General features: G+C 41.9%; 1 protein-coding gene across 2 annotated transcripts in view; it reads left to right on the plus strand.

Annotated features, from left to right (window-relative positions):
• mindy4 (MINDY lysine 48 deubiquitinase 4) overlaps positions 1 to 4,650 on the plus strand; it is a 331,295-nt gene extending 326,645 nt beyond the window's left edge. For both annotated transcript variants that reach the window (XM_059971726.1, XM_059971727.1), the window contains exon 18: positions 2,323 to 4,650. In XM_059971726.1, coding sequence (XP_059827709.1) covers positions 2,323 to 2,371 — 49 coding nt within the window. In that variant the 3' untranslated portion in view covers positions 2,372 to 4,650. The remainder of the gene's footprint in view (positions 1 to 2,322) is intronic.
• The last annotated feature ends 11,385 nt before the right edge of the window (positions 4,651 to 16,035 follow it).

A 16,035-nucleotide genomic window follows, 5' to 3' on the forward strand; every position in this document is an offset into this window, starting at 1 on the left:
CAGGGGAGTTACTAGCATGGGTGGAGCATTGGCTATTCAGCAGAAAACAGAGTGGGGATAAAGGGATCCTATTCTGGCTGCCTGCCATTTACCAGTGGAGTTCCACAGGTGTCGGTGTTGAAACCACTGCTTTTTACAATGTATGTCAATGATTTGGACCTACGGTATTACTGGATTTGTGGCTAAATTTGCCGATGACACAAAGATAGGTGGAGGAGTGGGTAGTATTGAGGAAACAGAGAGCCGGCAGAGAGACCTGGATAGTTTAGGGAATGGGCAAAGAAGTGGCAAATGAAATACAATTGGAAAATGTTGGTCATGCACTTTGGTGGAAGAAATAAATGAGCAGACTATTATTTAGATGGGGAAAGAATTCAAAATGCAGAGATGCAAAGGGTCTTGGGAGTCCTTGTGCAGGATACCCTAAAGGTTAACCTCCAAGTTGAGTCGGTTGTGAAGAAGGCGACTACAATATTGGCATTCATTTCTAGAGGCATAAAAAATAGGAGCAGGGATGTGATGTTGGGGCTGTATAAGGCACTGGTGAGACCACACTTGGAGTATTGTGTGCGGTTCTGTGCTCCTTATGTTAGAAAGAATATACTGACATTGGAGAGGGTTCAGAGAAGATTCACAAGGATGATTCCAGAAATGAAAGGATTATCGTATGAGGAATGTCTGGCAGCTCTTGGGCTGTATTCCCTGGAGTTCAGGAGAATGAGGGGAGACCTCACAGAAACATTTTGAATGTTGAAAGGCCTGAACAGATTAGATATGGCAAAGTTATTTCCCATGGTAGGGGATTCTAGGACAAGAGATCACAACTTCAGGACGCCCATTTAGAACAGAGATGCGGAGAAATTACTTTAGTCGGAGGGTGATAAATCTGTGGAAGTTGTTGCCATAAGTGGCTGTGGAGGCCAAGTCATTGAGTGCATTTAAGGCAGAGGTAGATAGGTTCTTGATTAGCCAAGGCATCAAGAGGTTTGGGGTGAAAGCAAGGGAATGGGGATGACTGGAAAAATTGCGTCAACCCATGATTGAATGGTGGAGCAGTCTTGATGGGCTAAATGGCCTACTTCTGCTCCTATATCTTATGGTCTAATCGCAAAGAGAAGAAGCTGCTCAACCTTTCCACTCCTAATCCCTCGATGAGGGCTTGTGAATGTTTCTTCCACTTCCCCCTTCCTCAAGTCCACATTCAGTTCCTTAATCATATCGACATTGAATGCAAGTTGTTGTAACACAACACGAGTTGATCTATCTCACTCCTGTATGTCTCCTTGTAACCATCTGAAATTCTGCCAACAGTAGTTGTATAATCAGCAAATTTATAGATGATGTCTGAGCTGGGTGAAGCAGCTTAGATGAGCCACTGTTGATTGTTGGTGAGGAGGAGATGTTATTTCTGATCTGCACTGACTGTGGTGGCCCAATGAGGTAGTCAAGGATCCATCCAGTTTCAGATGGAGGTACAGAGGCCCAGGCTTTGGAGCTTGTTGAATATTACTGAGGGTATCTTGGTGTTGAGCACTGAGCTAGTAAACAGCAGATTGACATAGGTATTGCTATTGTCTGGCTGAGAAAAGAGGAGTACTCTTAGCTCATTGGGGATGTAGTCTCAGTATATAGGGATGTCATTTAAAACAGAAAGGACCATTTTGTAATAAGCGTATCTTGGTGCTGGGTATTAAATCAATGATAATATTTAATCCTGTAAAACACTATACACAATCATTCGTTATGCTGAATGGCTCACTTTGCTTAAGTAGTTGCACAAGCTATTGCTACTAATTTAATGTTACAGAACAATAGTGGTGTTGAAATGTTTTAAGAGTCTCAGACAAGCATGATGTTTCTTCTGACCACATATGGAGTGGACTTAACACAAGTATATGACTTATTTGCTACCATGTTGCCTGGCATAGAGCAAGGGGAGGTGCAATAGCATAGTGGTTAGCACATCTCTTTGCAGTGCCAATTGTAGGGTCAGTCTCCTACTCCCATCACTGTAAGTTTTCCCAGTGACATTGTGGGTTTCCTCCAGGTGCATCGATTTCCTTTCACTGTCCAATGATGTCCGGTTAGGGTAGGTAAGTTGTGGGCTTGCTATATTGGTAACTAGATGCATGGTGACTATTGCGGGCTGCCCTCAGCACAATCCTCACTGATCAGAATTTCATTGAATGTTTCAACGTACATGTGATAAATAAAGCTATTCTAATCTAATCTAATCTAAGAAACCTGAATGTAATTGTATTCATCTGTGAGGGAGGAGATCTTTGGTTAAAGCATGGTCTTCTGTGCATTATATTTGTTTAGGTGGAAAGGAGCGTTTGTAGATTGGAATGGAACAGAACCCATCCTGTGACGCGGTGGACCATGACCTCCAAAGTGAATTTGGGAACCTGTGCCTCGCAATTGAAAGGTGTAGGAATCACGCAGCAGCAACGCCTTCGCTTCTATAATGCCACAGATGATATCAGGAGAGGCCTTTAACTTTCTCTGTCGTCGGGTGGCACCTAATAACACCTCCATCCATTAATTTCCCTCATTTCCTCTGATTGTGGACCAGGGTTGGGGATGGGAGGTGGTGATTGTAACCCCAAGGCGTCCACTGGGGAAGGTTGTGAACTAGGCACCAGCCTGTCCCACGGATAAGATGCCAGAATATGATGCTCCTCATGGTTATGCATCTTAAGTCATCTAAATGATGTCCTGGGATAGGAAGCCTTCCTGTTTGCCATCAACTTAAGACTTGCAGTGAAATGTGGGTGTGTTAAGAACGATCAGTAGATTGAGTGGGGTCATTGGGAAGAGTTAACCTCCTCTGGCAATGCCTCAAGGTATGAAGGTGAACACTGCACTGATACCTTAATCCAGCTTTCTCTCCAATGTCACATTGGACTCAGCAAATGCAACGTTAAAGTGTTGCACTTGAGTCAATTAACATTTTTGAAATTAGTGAAGTAGGAATTTGGTCTGAAGCCAAATTGTCCTGTTGACATTGTCTCCCCAGGTGTCTCTGATTTGATGGGAGATGATAGAGTCACAGTTCCTTAAAGTGATTCAGCAAAAACCCCTTACCTGATCAGCTACCATAATAGTGCTTTTGTGGCTGACTATAGTAATGCTTAGCTCATTCATTGACTGCTTAGATCATGAGCAGCACCTATGATTTCCGTCTATTTGGGTGGAGTTTGTAGATTATAATGTGAACCATAAAGAGGAGCAGTCAGTACAGACCAACTCCATTAAAGCAGGAGAGTCTTTCTCGTCATGCCTTCACTGCTCTGACTAGTGTGGGGGTTGGGGGATGATGTACACCTTCTCTTCTGCCGTGATTCACAGGTATTTCTTGAGACTGAACGGACAAGGTGGCAATGAAAGTTGGGGAAAGTGATGGAGATGTGGATGGTAGTTGAGATGAGAAAGATCTTGGTGACACAGATCTGGGAGACCATAGTGATGCTGCGGAAATGGAGAGAGAAGAAACGCTTGTCCAGGTGTCACATCAAGTGTGAGTGTCAGCTCCCAACACACCAGTATGGACTAGTGGTAACACCATACTGAGCAGATCCCGCTCAGTGCCACCTGCATTAGACCCATCCACGTTCTTAAACAGTTGTTGGGTTTATGGATCCACCACAGGTATTTGAAAAGCTACTTCTACTAATGCAGTGCACCTGAATGTGAACACAGTTTAGCTGTGAGAAGTTGATCACTTAACTTAGACCATTTCCTCCAACAGAGACCAATTTCTCACTTGTGGTCTTGTAGACAGCAGAGAAAGGGTAACAAATACAAATCCCATAATTAACTATGGACTTTGCTGACGAAATAGCCAAAAGATCCTAACATTATTATTTTCATGAAAGCCAGGGAACTTTTGAGAGCAAGGTATAACTAGTTTTGCAAATTGTTCCCATTTACTAGTCAGTTTTTTTGTTCTATATCCTTAGTGTCACTGCTTCAAGAAAGTGTCTTTCCCCATTTTAAGCAAAGAGAGTGTACTGCTGGACACTATATATTGTGGGATTTATTTTATCCTGGTTATGAACTTAACATTCATGATATGCAAGTGGATGTAAAAGATCCTATGCACTTCTCGAAAAGTGGTGCCTCTTTATAACTTGTCTTGGCTGGCATTCATTACCAAAAGACATAGGAACACATTTAGGCCATTCGGCCCAATGAGTCTGCTCTACTATTTTATTATAGCTGATTTATTACCCCTCTCAATCCCATTCTCCTGCCTTCTCCCCACAGCCTTTGATACCCTGACTAATCAAGAACCCATCAACTTCTAATTTAAATATACTTATTGACTTGGCCTCCACAACTGTCCGTGGTAATGAATTCCACAGATTCACCACCCTCTGGCTAAAGAAATTCCTCTTCATCTCTGTTCTAATTGGACATCCCTCTATTCTGATACTGTGCCCTCTGGTCCTAGACTTGCCCACTATAGGAAACATCCTCACCATGTCCACTCTATCTAGGTTTTTCAATATTCGATAGGTTTCAATGAGATGCCCTTCATTCTTTTACATTCCAGCAAGTACAGGCCTAGGGCCATCAAAAGTTTCTCAAAGAGGTCTTTTGCACCAATTTTCTTCCAATTTAGAAAATAATCTATGCCTCCATTCCATATACACTTCCATACTCTATTCCATCTGCCTCTTCTAAGCCCATTCTCCCAATCTGGTTAAGTCCTTCTGTAGACTCCCTGCTTCTTTGACACTATCTTCCATTCCATCTGTCTCTGTAGCACCTGCAAGCTTGGCCATAAACCATCAATTCCATGTGAAAACATGAAAAGAAGTGGTCTCAACGCCTATCCTTGGAACAGCACTAGTTATTGACATCCAACCAGAAAAGTCCCCTTTATTCCCACTCTTTTTCTCCCAGCAGTCAGCCAATTTTCGTGCCATACTCATATCTTGTCTGCAATATCATAGCTTCTGATCTTGTTTCGCAGCCTTATGTGCAGCACTTAGTCAAGGGCCTTATGAAAATCTAAATAAACAACATCCACTAACTGTCCTTTGTCTATTCTGCTTGTTATTTCCTCAAAGAATTTCAACTAATTTGTCAGGCAAGATTTTCCCTTAAGGAAACCTTGCTGACTTTGGCCTCCATTATCATGTGCCTCCAAGTACCCTGAAACCCGATCCTTAACAATCAACACCAACATCTTCCCAATCACTGAAGTCAGACTGACTGGCCTACAATCCCCTTTCTTCTGCCTCTTTCTTAAGAAGTAGAGTGACATTTGCAGTTTTCCAGTCCTCAGGAACCTTCACAGACCAATTTAGCCAAAACAGGTTATTGTTTTTGTATTATTTATATTTGGACTCTTCCTGTGCAAATGGGCTATCTTTGAAAAAAAACAAATGTTCATGAGCCATGACACAGTGGGATATCCTTGGCAGTGTGAAATGCACTAAGTGACACCAGCTTTGTCCTGATTACTTCCTTTCCTATGGTCGAGTAAGTCCAGCCTCTGCCATATCCCTCCTGGGGCTAACAAACATCTCTGAGCTCCCATCCCAAATTCCACACCATTCTTTGGGACAGACCTTGGTGCTGCCACTTTCTGGTGAGGAAACAAGGCTGCTCGATGTAACTGAGGCAGGGTTGTGAGCAAGTCTGCCTTGTGTTTGCGCTCCAACTACTTAATTCCCTGTGTTTAGATATGATCTCTTGTTAAAGAGCCCTTCAAACATGACCCATCTTTAACAATAGCAGCTCTCTAATCAGCTTATACTTTCTGAATTTGATACATATACCTGCAAATGTTTGCATAACAGGAAGCTTGTACTAATTTTGGGATTTATTTTCTCTAAGTGATTACCAAGTATTTAAGCTGCTGCCCAAGCATAGGTCAAGTCTAGTGTACGTTACACTGAGAGTGGCTGATGTCCCATTGCTTTAGGTTGTTTGGAACAATAGATTGAATGTACTATCTACACAGATAAATATCTCTCTATATATTTATTTCTTCCCGGAGCCAGGCAGTGAGAAACTGCTCTGGCATTATAGTAAAATAATGCTGTGGATTTCTGTCTTGTTTACAATTCTTAATGAACGTAACTTGATTCAGTGGAAGCCTGTGCCACTTTACATGCCAATTATGTAACAAGAACTGCATAAATTCAAAGAGCATAGGGGATGAGGCACTTGACTGATTCCTGTGCTCTTTGATTATGTTCCTTCCCTATTAAACAATTGCTGAGTGGATGGATCTCTGATCCATTGAATATACTCAACAGTTTGTTTCTTTGTGACTCAGCCATGCAGACAACACATCAACTACTAAACTGTGCCCTAAATAGCCTCCATTTCCATGCCCATGTCAAGTTTAATTTGATTTTCTCATGGATACTGTGATACAGTTATTCATTCAGTGAGAATCATTCAGTCATTTTTCCAAATCTGAAAATGGCCTAGATTTTGCACTGGGCCTGTGACAGAGAGTCTACAGTGTAATTACAACTTGTTTGCCTCCCAACTCACTCTGGGCTGAAGCACTGCTGACTTTGGATTATTCATGAAAGCAGTTATGCCACTTTAAACTGAGGAATTGAATGCATGCACGGGGGGGGGGGGGGTGTTGAACAGTATGTATGCAGCTTGGTTTAGCTGCTACATGCAAAGCACCAGTGGAATTGAGTGGGCGGTATCTATGGAGAGAGGTGGACAATCGATGTTTTTGGGTTGAGACACCATATCTGGACTAGTGAAGTTTAAATCTGCTCTTTGGGAGTTTAGTAAGACCCTCTTTCGCTGCTCCCCCTCTGACCTCTGCTACTCTCCGGCTCTTCTCCTCCCCCTCACCTTATTCTGACCTCTTCCCCCTTCCTTTCCAATCTTGATGAAAGGTCTTGGCCCAAAATATGGGTGAATGCGCAGTCTAATTTCCACCAGCCCATACTTCCACTTTCTGCTAAATCTGGATGCACAACGGGTGGATCAGTGAGGAAACTCGGACTGATATCCTTTGATCACCCAGGCACTCTTCTTACTGCTGTCTTTCAGGCCTTGAGTACTGGATTGGTAACATAGCAGTCGCTTGACAATAAATAATTGTTCCTGCGATGCTTAAGGGAAACAAGATGATTTCTGTATAAAAAGAGATTTGTCACTGACTGCTCTTCAGAAGTACATATTGGCTCCCAAAACCGTGAATAGTATTGTATTCATCAAATCTTTTAAGTGTCTATGACAAAGAATATGAGCGAGAAGAATGGGACTACATCGATAGCTCTTTCAAAGCAACCTAACAGTGTAACAGTAGCCTTCCCCTTTGTTGTATGTTCTGCCCTTCAAAAGTATTGGCAAATCACAGCCAGAAAGATATTGTTTAAAAATATACACTCAGTGGCCACTTTATTAGGTACCTTCTGTACTCTGAGTGTATATTTGCGGTCTGCTGCTGCTTCTGCATCCACTTAATGTTTGAAATGCTCTTCGTTTAGAGATGCTCTTCTGCACACCACTGTTGTGACATGTGGTTAATTGAGTTATTGTCACCTTCTTGTCAGCTTCAACCAGTCTAGCCATTCTCCTCTGACCTCTCTCACTAACAAGGTGTTTTTACCCACAGAACTGCCGCTCACTGGATGTTTTTTTGTTTTTCTCGGTAAGTTCTAGCTGTTGTGTGTGAACATTCCAGGAGATCAGCAGTTTCTGAGATACTCAAACCAGCCATCTGGCTCCAATAATTATTCCATCGTCAAAGTCACTTACATCACGTTTCTTCCTCATTCTGATGTTTGGTCTGAATGACAACTGAACAACTTGACCATGTCTGTTGATTTTATGCTTTGAGTTGCTGCCCCATGATTGACTGATTCGATATTTACATTTCTCAGCAGGTGTACAGGAGTACCTAATAAAGCAGCTACTGAGTGTATTTCTAAAGTTACCATACCAACTTTCATAGTTTTTAAATTAAATCTGCTTTTTATTGGAACATGTACTGAGATACAGTGAAAAATCCATAGATCATTTCAATACAACAGTACATTAAGATATTACAAGGTAAATCAATAACAGAATGTGGATTAAGATACAGAATATAGAAGTGTATGAAGTATGTGGAGTAGAGTAAGGGGTTGAGGATGGCACCAGTGTTGAAAATAATCCTGGCAGAGATGTTGGTGCCATGGTGTTGGAACTGAACTCCAAAATCTGACACTATTACAGCTTGGAGCATCAGAGTTCAGTTCTGATGCCAATGCCAAGAGTTTGTATGTCCTCCCATGTTCCAAAGATGTACCAGTTAGTAGGTTATTTGGTCATTGTAAATTGTCCTGTGATTAGGCTACTGTTAAATAGGTGGGTTGCTGGGTAGTGCAGCACGTTGGGCTGGAAGAACCTGTTCCGCACTGTCTCTAAATAAAGAAATATCTTTGCAGTCTGTTGGTCAGGAAGCAAAGGATCCTGTGTTGAGTCCAGGTCTGGAGATGCATTTGCTTGAAATTATTTTATTGGAGGCAGTATAATCTGATGTTCCCAAGGAGTGTAGGTTCATAGACCTGTTTCTTAACTTTCTATCGAGGTTTCTGTGATTTCAGCTGAAATTGATGGACAGTTGTGCAGTATTAATACTATTTTCTCTGAGGTTTCTCAAATCACCTTGACAAGCTTTGGCTTATGGAATCAGAAAACACACGTTCCAACCCATTAATCAGGTTAAGTAAGGGTATATTCTTTCCACTAGCAACATAGTTGGGTCTTTGCAAAAGAATCAGGCCTAGATAAAAATTTAACAGCCTTCTGAGTTATTCAGATTTGGAATCCACTCTCGGAAAGAGAGAAGCAGATTAAGTAATTTTCAAGAGCAAATTGGATTGGTAATTGGTAAATGGTAATTGGTAAATGGTAAATGTAATTGGTAAATTTTTTTATTGTCACATATACTGAGATACAATGAAAGACATTTGTTTTCTATGCCATTTATGCAGATTGTTTCATCAGTGTATCAAGGCAGTACAAGGGAAAACAACTGAATATAGAATAAGATATTACAGTTACAGAGTAAGTGCAGTATGTGTAGCCAATAAGATGCAAGATCATACGGAGGTAAACTGTGAGGTCAAGAGTCCATCTTGTACTAGAGGACTGTTCAAATATTGAAAAGGAAGTAATTGTAGTTTCAATGGGATAGAGCAAGGAAGCACTCTTGTTTGGTCCCACTAGCTACCCTGGCACTGAATTTGAATGTCTCTGGCAGAATAGTTACATAAGTGAAATAAGTCAATGGTCCTTCAACAAAATAAGCTGGAGCCTGTACAAGTGACTCCTGAGTACTTCTTCTATTTTAGATATATTGATAAAGCAAAACAGCCTGAATACCACCTCTGGTTCATCTTGAGATTCCTCAAATTTCTGCCAAGATTATAGCAAACCTTGGTAGGGACTTATGCCCAATATATCTGTAGGGAAAGCTTCACAGCAACATTTATACCATTGTCACCCTGCACACTATGATTAATTGCAGTGTTTTTACAGTTTAGTTTTGTTACCTCGGTTTATTTCCAATAAAAAGGATGGACGTTGGTTTCTCTGTTAGTTAGCAGAGGTGGCAGAACTCTAGCAGCTGTGATGCAATGAAACTTTATTGCCATGCTGTTTAATGCTAGCTCCTTCAAACCGGTACTTGCTCGCATTAGTCAGCTGCATCTTTGCAGATAACACCTTTGACTTTGTCAGGCAGAACACTCACCTGGGAATGGTTACCTCTGCATTCACTACTTGGATTCACTAATGTTCTTGAACCCAAAAATATAGTACTGAAGGATTGTGATACTGTTGATGGTGCCATTCCTTCAGCTGAGATGTAAAATTACATCAGTTCTTTCAGGTAAAGATAAAAGGTTCCATTGTCTTCCTGAGTGTTATGGCCACCATTAACAAAACAAAAAGGATAAACTTTATTCACCATTTATATTTATATGTGTTAGGAGTTCACTGTGGTGTATTGGCATACAACAACAAAACTAAATTCAATAATTATAAAGAATTATATAACGTTAGAGGTTAGGAATAAAATGTGTATAAATACATAAACACCAGCATCTATTTACAATGTAAACAGCATTAGAAAAAGTGTTTAAGATGCAGAGCAGTGCTGAGGGTAAAAAATAGAATGGGGGTGAGGTGGGGGGATTCATCAGATCAACTGCCTGGGCATAGAACCCTGTAAAATGGTGTGAATGTTTTGTTTTAATAGCACTGTCCAGAAGGGAGCTTTTGGAAAAGGTAGGTTGCAAGGTGGGTAACACATACAAAATGCTGGAAGAACTCAAGAGATCAAGCAGAATCTATGAAAAGGAATAAGGACTCAATGTTTTGGTCCAACGCCTTTCATCAGGATTGGAAAGGAGGGGGGAAGAAGCCAGAATGGTAGCTTCTTCAAGCAAAGGTGTCCACACTGATTTTTCTGGCTGCTTCAATCTGGACACATACAAGCCCTGCAGTGATGGTAGACTGCAGATAACGGCCTTTTCTGCTGACCTGACAGTTCCCTGTTGTTTTTGTACATTATGAGAGGATGCTGCGCCAAACCAGACAGTAATGTCTGATGTGAAGATGCTCTCTGTGATGGCAGTGTGGAATTTCATCAGTGTGTTCTGGGGAAGATGGAATTTTACCACAACTCGTTAACACTACTGCATTTGCAAGTGTGTTGTCAAGTCCATGTTACCTCCATCATTGACTGTAATGTGCTTGGGGATACGATAAACAGCACTTGATTCTAGATTGTTTAATGTCATTTCCAGTACACAAGTGTAAAGGAGAAAGTTACTCCATCTCTGATGCAGCACAAAAACCCCATAAAAGAAAAAGAACACAATACTAGTAAAACACACACACACAATAAGTATAAATACATAAGTTAGGTTATATGCATAGATGGATTGTATGTCCATAAAGTACAGGAGTGTCTGTACATAAGGTGACTGACAGGAAATGATAAAGTAGTGGTGGTTGGGGGTGTGGAGTGGTGGGTTAGTGGTGGGGGTGCTATTTTAGCCTTACTGCTTGGGGGAAACAACTATTTTTTGTGTCTAGTGGTCCTAACGTGGATGCTACAAAGCCTCCTTCGTGATGGGAGTAGGCCAAACAGTCCATGAGCAGGGTGGGTGAGATCCTGAATGATGTTACTGGTGCCTTTCCGGCACCTTTTTGTGTGTGTATATATATTTGTCTTTGATGATGGATAATTACAGAAGTGCAAGCCTTTTGATGAGTAAGCCAATATAAATACTCAGGGGAGGAAGGGACACCAGGCCACGCTGCTGAGAGCAGGTGGAGTATTAACTCTAGTAAGGAGCTGTGGGGCCAATCTGTGCTACAGTCTCTGTCCAAATGACCTTGAATCATCACGATATCAGTGCAGCTCTCTTAGATCCTGACCTTGAGTTGAACTGCGGTTTTAAAAGCTCCATTACCCAGCATCTATTTACAAAGCAATTTCTCTTTCAAGTGTTTATGGAGAATAGGATACATTCCAATTTGCTTTCATTATAACTTATTGCAACTTGTTTCCCAAGAGGGTCCTCACGTGCTGAAAGCTCCATGCAGGCAGCACTAGTTGCCAATATTCACCATGGAAACAGCTTAAATTTGTAACTAGGAGAAAAAAAGGTCTTACAATAGACTCACTCTTGTTTGTAAAATACTTATCCTGAATTTGAAACCCAATGTCTTCTTGAAAGGTGTTTGGCCCCTTGGTTTCTCAGTAAGGAAGAGAAAACTTTCCTATGACTTTTCACAGAATGTTCAGAGGCCTACTGACCTGCCACTTATTCTCCATGTGAGATGTCTTACATTTCTATTCACCACACTTCTTGGCCTAACCTACCTTGTCCCTTGGCCACTAGATTCTGGTGGCTTGGAATTTCCTAGGAAGGTCTATATAATAAATGTTTGAAAAGGGAGAGGGTACAGATGAAGTTTGCACCCATTGACGATTTTTGCTTAAGTCTTCACCTAAAGCTTGTGGTATTTTTAACAATTGCTTTCAGCATTTTTTCTGTTCTTGTTAAAGCATACCCAACTTTAATCCTGGTGAACATCGAACATAGAACAGTGCTACACGGTACAAGTCCTTCGGCCCATGATGTACTGCCAAACTTTTAACTTACTCTAAGATCAACCTAATCCTTCCCTCCCTCATAGCCTTCCATTTTTTTCATCCATGTACATATCTAAAAGTCTCTTGAATGTCCACAGTGTATCTGCCTCTACAGTCATCCCTGGCAGTGCACACCCACCACTCTCTGTGTAAAAAAAAATCCTAACTTTGACAATTCCCTCTTTCTTTCCTACAAACAACTTAAAATTAAGCCCTTTTGTACTAGCCACTTTCAACCCTGGGAAAAAGTCTGTGGCTGCCCACTCCGTTGAAGCCTCTTATCATTTTATACACCTCTATCAAGTTACCTCTTGTCCTCTGTTCCAAAGAAAAAAGCCGTAGCTCACTCAAGCTATCTTCGTAAGACATGCTCTCTAATCTAGGCAGCATCATGGTAAATCTCCTCTGTATTCTCTCGAAAGCTTCTACATCTTTCCTCTAATGAGGCAATCTGAACTGAGTACAATGCTCCGAGTGTGGTCTAACCAGAGTTTTATAGAGCTGCAACATTGCCTGATGACTCTTGAACTCAATCCCCTGGCTAATGAAGACCAGCATAGGACATGCCTTCTCAACCACTGTAACCTTCAGGGATCTGTGGATGTGCAACCTCTGTTTCTCCACACTACTAAGAAAGATAGGATCTACTCAGTGTGGTTGGCTGGAAGGCAGTGCTATTGCTGCACTGGGGTGAAGCTGATGTGATTTTGGCATCTGTGCCTCCTTGTCATCTCCCAGGTGAATGTTCTGCCTGATTCAGACTTTTACCCCTTCATTCTCCTGCCGGCAACAGGGGTGAGGCTGGCTTCCCAAAGCGGTGTAAATTGTGTGTGGTGCAGACAATATAGGCACAATGCTGTCCTGTCTTAAACCTCGTGCACACTGACTCCTTACCAGGGTGCTGGATGAGTCTGCGTTTTCTGTTCTGTTGGCTTCACACTGGAATTTTCATCTCTGCAAGGGATAAAGAAGGTTGAGCTAGGGTTGTAGCCAGTTCCTCACTCCCTTTTGAGCTCCTGTGTTCACCTGGGTTTCACATTTCACACCCAAGGTGTAAAATTAGCTTTCAATATAATTTGTCTTTCAGCAGGGTATGGTCTTGGGTTTGCTGTAGCAGATATTTCAAAGCTTTCCTCAGCAAGGAATTGTGCTGAAAAGGTGGCTCAGCTTTATTAGAAAACTTATCAAAACAACTTTACAAATGAAGGATTACCTCCTTTGTCAATTTACTCCAGTGATCTCAGTGATCTAACCTTGGGTGCCTTCTGTGTAGAAACAATTTCTTCAGCACAGTTTTGTTGTCTGTGTGGCTGAGTCTGTGTGAGCACAGACATCAGGTTGTTCTGCCTTAGCTTTATGTGATTTGCCATTCCAACAACTACTGCAGGACTCTGTTAATCTATTGGCGAATAGCCTTTAAGATGCTTGAGTTTGGTGCACCCTAGTTGACCAAGTTGTCACCCTATTCAATGCCTGGTGTACGGTGAGTTGGCTGGTTTGGTCTGGCCAAGTCAGGGCAGGTAGAATTGTCAGTATTCCAGCACCTGATCACTATCCAGTGCCTTTTGGATGACTTGTGACTGAGGTTGTGATTGGATTTGGGTGATGTAGGTTGAGTGTTAACCATTAAGATTCTTCTGTTCACCCATCACCTCTGGTTCTTGATTTTAAATTTCTCGTGTTGGTGATTGAGCCCTCTGTGTCCCTATCCAACTTCCCCACTCCTTTCGATTCCTCTGTATGTGATTTCTGGTGCACCCCTGAGAGTTGTCACACTACAGCTTGCTGTCTTGCCCGCTGAACTGTTTGGAATTCCCTCCCTATGCATTCCCAGCTCTCTACCTCTCAATTTCCTAATAAAGATACCATGAAAGCTACCTCTGACTGAGCACACCCCCAGTATGCCCTGAGTGGTTTTTGCCCATGCATTGAAATTGCTTTTAGGGAGGTTTAACACTTAGGGAAGGTGATTATCAGGTGGAAGCCATAAGAGATTGGTGAGTGTGGCAGAGCCCTTTATCCCACGTGAAAAATGCCTGCTCAATTGTATGATAGAGTTTACGGGAAATCCATATGGTGCACCACCGCCCTGCCCTGCTAAAGACACAGCGTCAGCTTGCTGTCCAGGAAGTACTGCAGGCTTCATCGTTCCACCCGCGTACATTCCATCTGTAAAGTCACCTGAGGTTGAAGCAACTTCATGCATCGACCAAAAGTACACAGCAGGTTGGCTATCAAAAGTAAGGCCAGAAGTTACTGGGTGGGGACTGGAGACAATCTGCTGGCAGTCAATGGAAGCCTGTGCTTGTGTCTGTCAACGAAAGTGTCCCACTTGAAGTGCAATTTATTGTATGTGTGTTGCTACCAAATGGGGGCCAATGGAGTGCCAACCAATGTTTCAGCTGTTCTTGTCTTGTATCCTCTGTGAACTGTCTCCAAAATGCATGCGTGAAGCCTTATCCAAATATTTTAAAATATTGCAATTGTGTATATCCAGAATAAAGTTTGCTGATATTTTAAGTTTAAATAAAACATAATTGCTTGCCTGGAGTGCATTCTTATAAAGCTGAGCTATTGTATTGGTATTGGTTTATTATTGTCACATGTACCAAGGTACAGTGAAAGGCTTGTTTTGCACACTCATACGGACCAGATCATTACACAGTACATTGAGCTCTACAGTACAGGGTAAAACAATAACAACAACAACATGTATAATGACAGCATTTCAGAGTGGAACCAATGCAGAGCAGTTAGTGGAACACTTTACAGTATCCACAACCTTGGTTCCGTTCACGCCACTGTCTGTGTCCTCCAGGTGCTCTGGTTTCCTTCCACATTCCAAAGATGTATGGGTTAGTTGGTCACATGGGTGTAATTGGGCCAGAAGGGCCTGTCACCATCCTGTATCACTGAATAAATGTGTAACAACAATAACAAGGATATGTACCAAGATACAGTGTCTTGCATACTATTCATACAGATCAAAGCATTACACAGAGCATTGAGGTAGAACAAGGTAAAACAATAACAATAGAAAATTTAGCATAATAGCTTCCAAATGAGTGTTATGCAAGTAAACAATAAAGTGCAAGATTATATATGAGGTAGATGGTGAGGATGAGTCCATCTTATCATACTTCATTCAAGAGTCTGATAATAGCAGGAGAGAAGCTGTTCCTTTAGCTTGGTACGTGCTTTCAGGCTTTTGTATCGTCTGCCTGATGGGATAGGGGAGAAGAGAGGATGTTTGGGAAGGGTGGAGTCTTTGATGATGCTGGCTGGCAGTGAGAAGTGTAGACAGTGTTCATAGATGGGAGGCTGGTTTCAGTGATGTGTCCTTAACTCTGCAGTTTCTTGTGCATATGTGCAGAGCTGTTATCATACCAAGCCATGATTCATCCAGACTGATGAAAAATTGGTGAGAGTCAGTAAGGACATGCCAAATTTCTTTAGCCTGAGGAAACAGAAGTGTTGGTGAGCTTCCTTGGTCATGATGCCAAAGTGCTGGGGCTAGTTGATGACCAGGTAAACACTGGTGATACTCACCCCTAGGAATTTGAAGTTCTCAGCTGCAATACTCTTGATATAGATATTCCCTCCCCCACTTCCCTGAAATCAATGACAAACTTTCATTAAGGGTGAAGGAAATTTTATTGTATGTCACCATATCTCTTTCCTGTCCTCTGACTCATCATTATTTGAGTGCTAATTGCTTCCAAGGGAGAGGATAGTAAATCTATCTATTGAGGGTGAGGGGGCCAGGGCAGATGTGGTAGGTGCCCTGCTGTGGGCATGATGCTCCAATGGCTGGCTCAGTCTCACCCCCATTGGTGTGCATTGCGTTTTCCAATTACAGTCAAAGTGCTTCCTTCTTTTAATACACA

The sequence above is a fragment of the Hypanus sabinus genome, chromosome 6 (assembly GCF_030144855.1).
Source record: "Hypanus sabinus isolate sHypSab1 chromosome 6, sHypSab1.hap1, whole genome shotgun sequence".
Classification (NCBI taxonomy): Eukaryota; Metazoa; Chordata; class Chondrichthyes; order Myliobatiformes; family Dasyatidae; genus Hypanus; species Hypanus sabinus.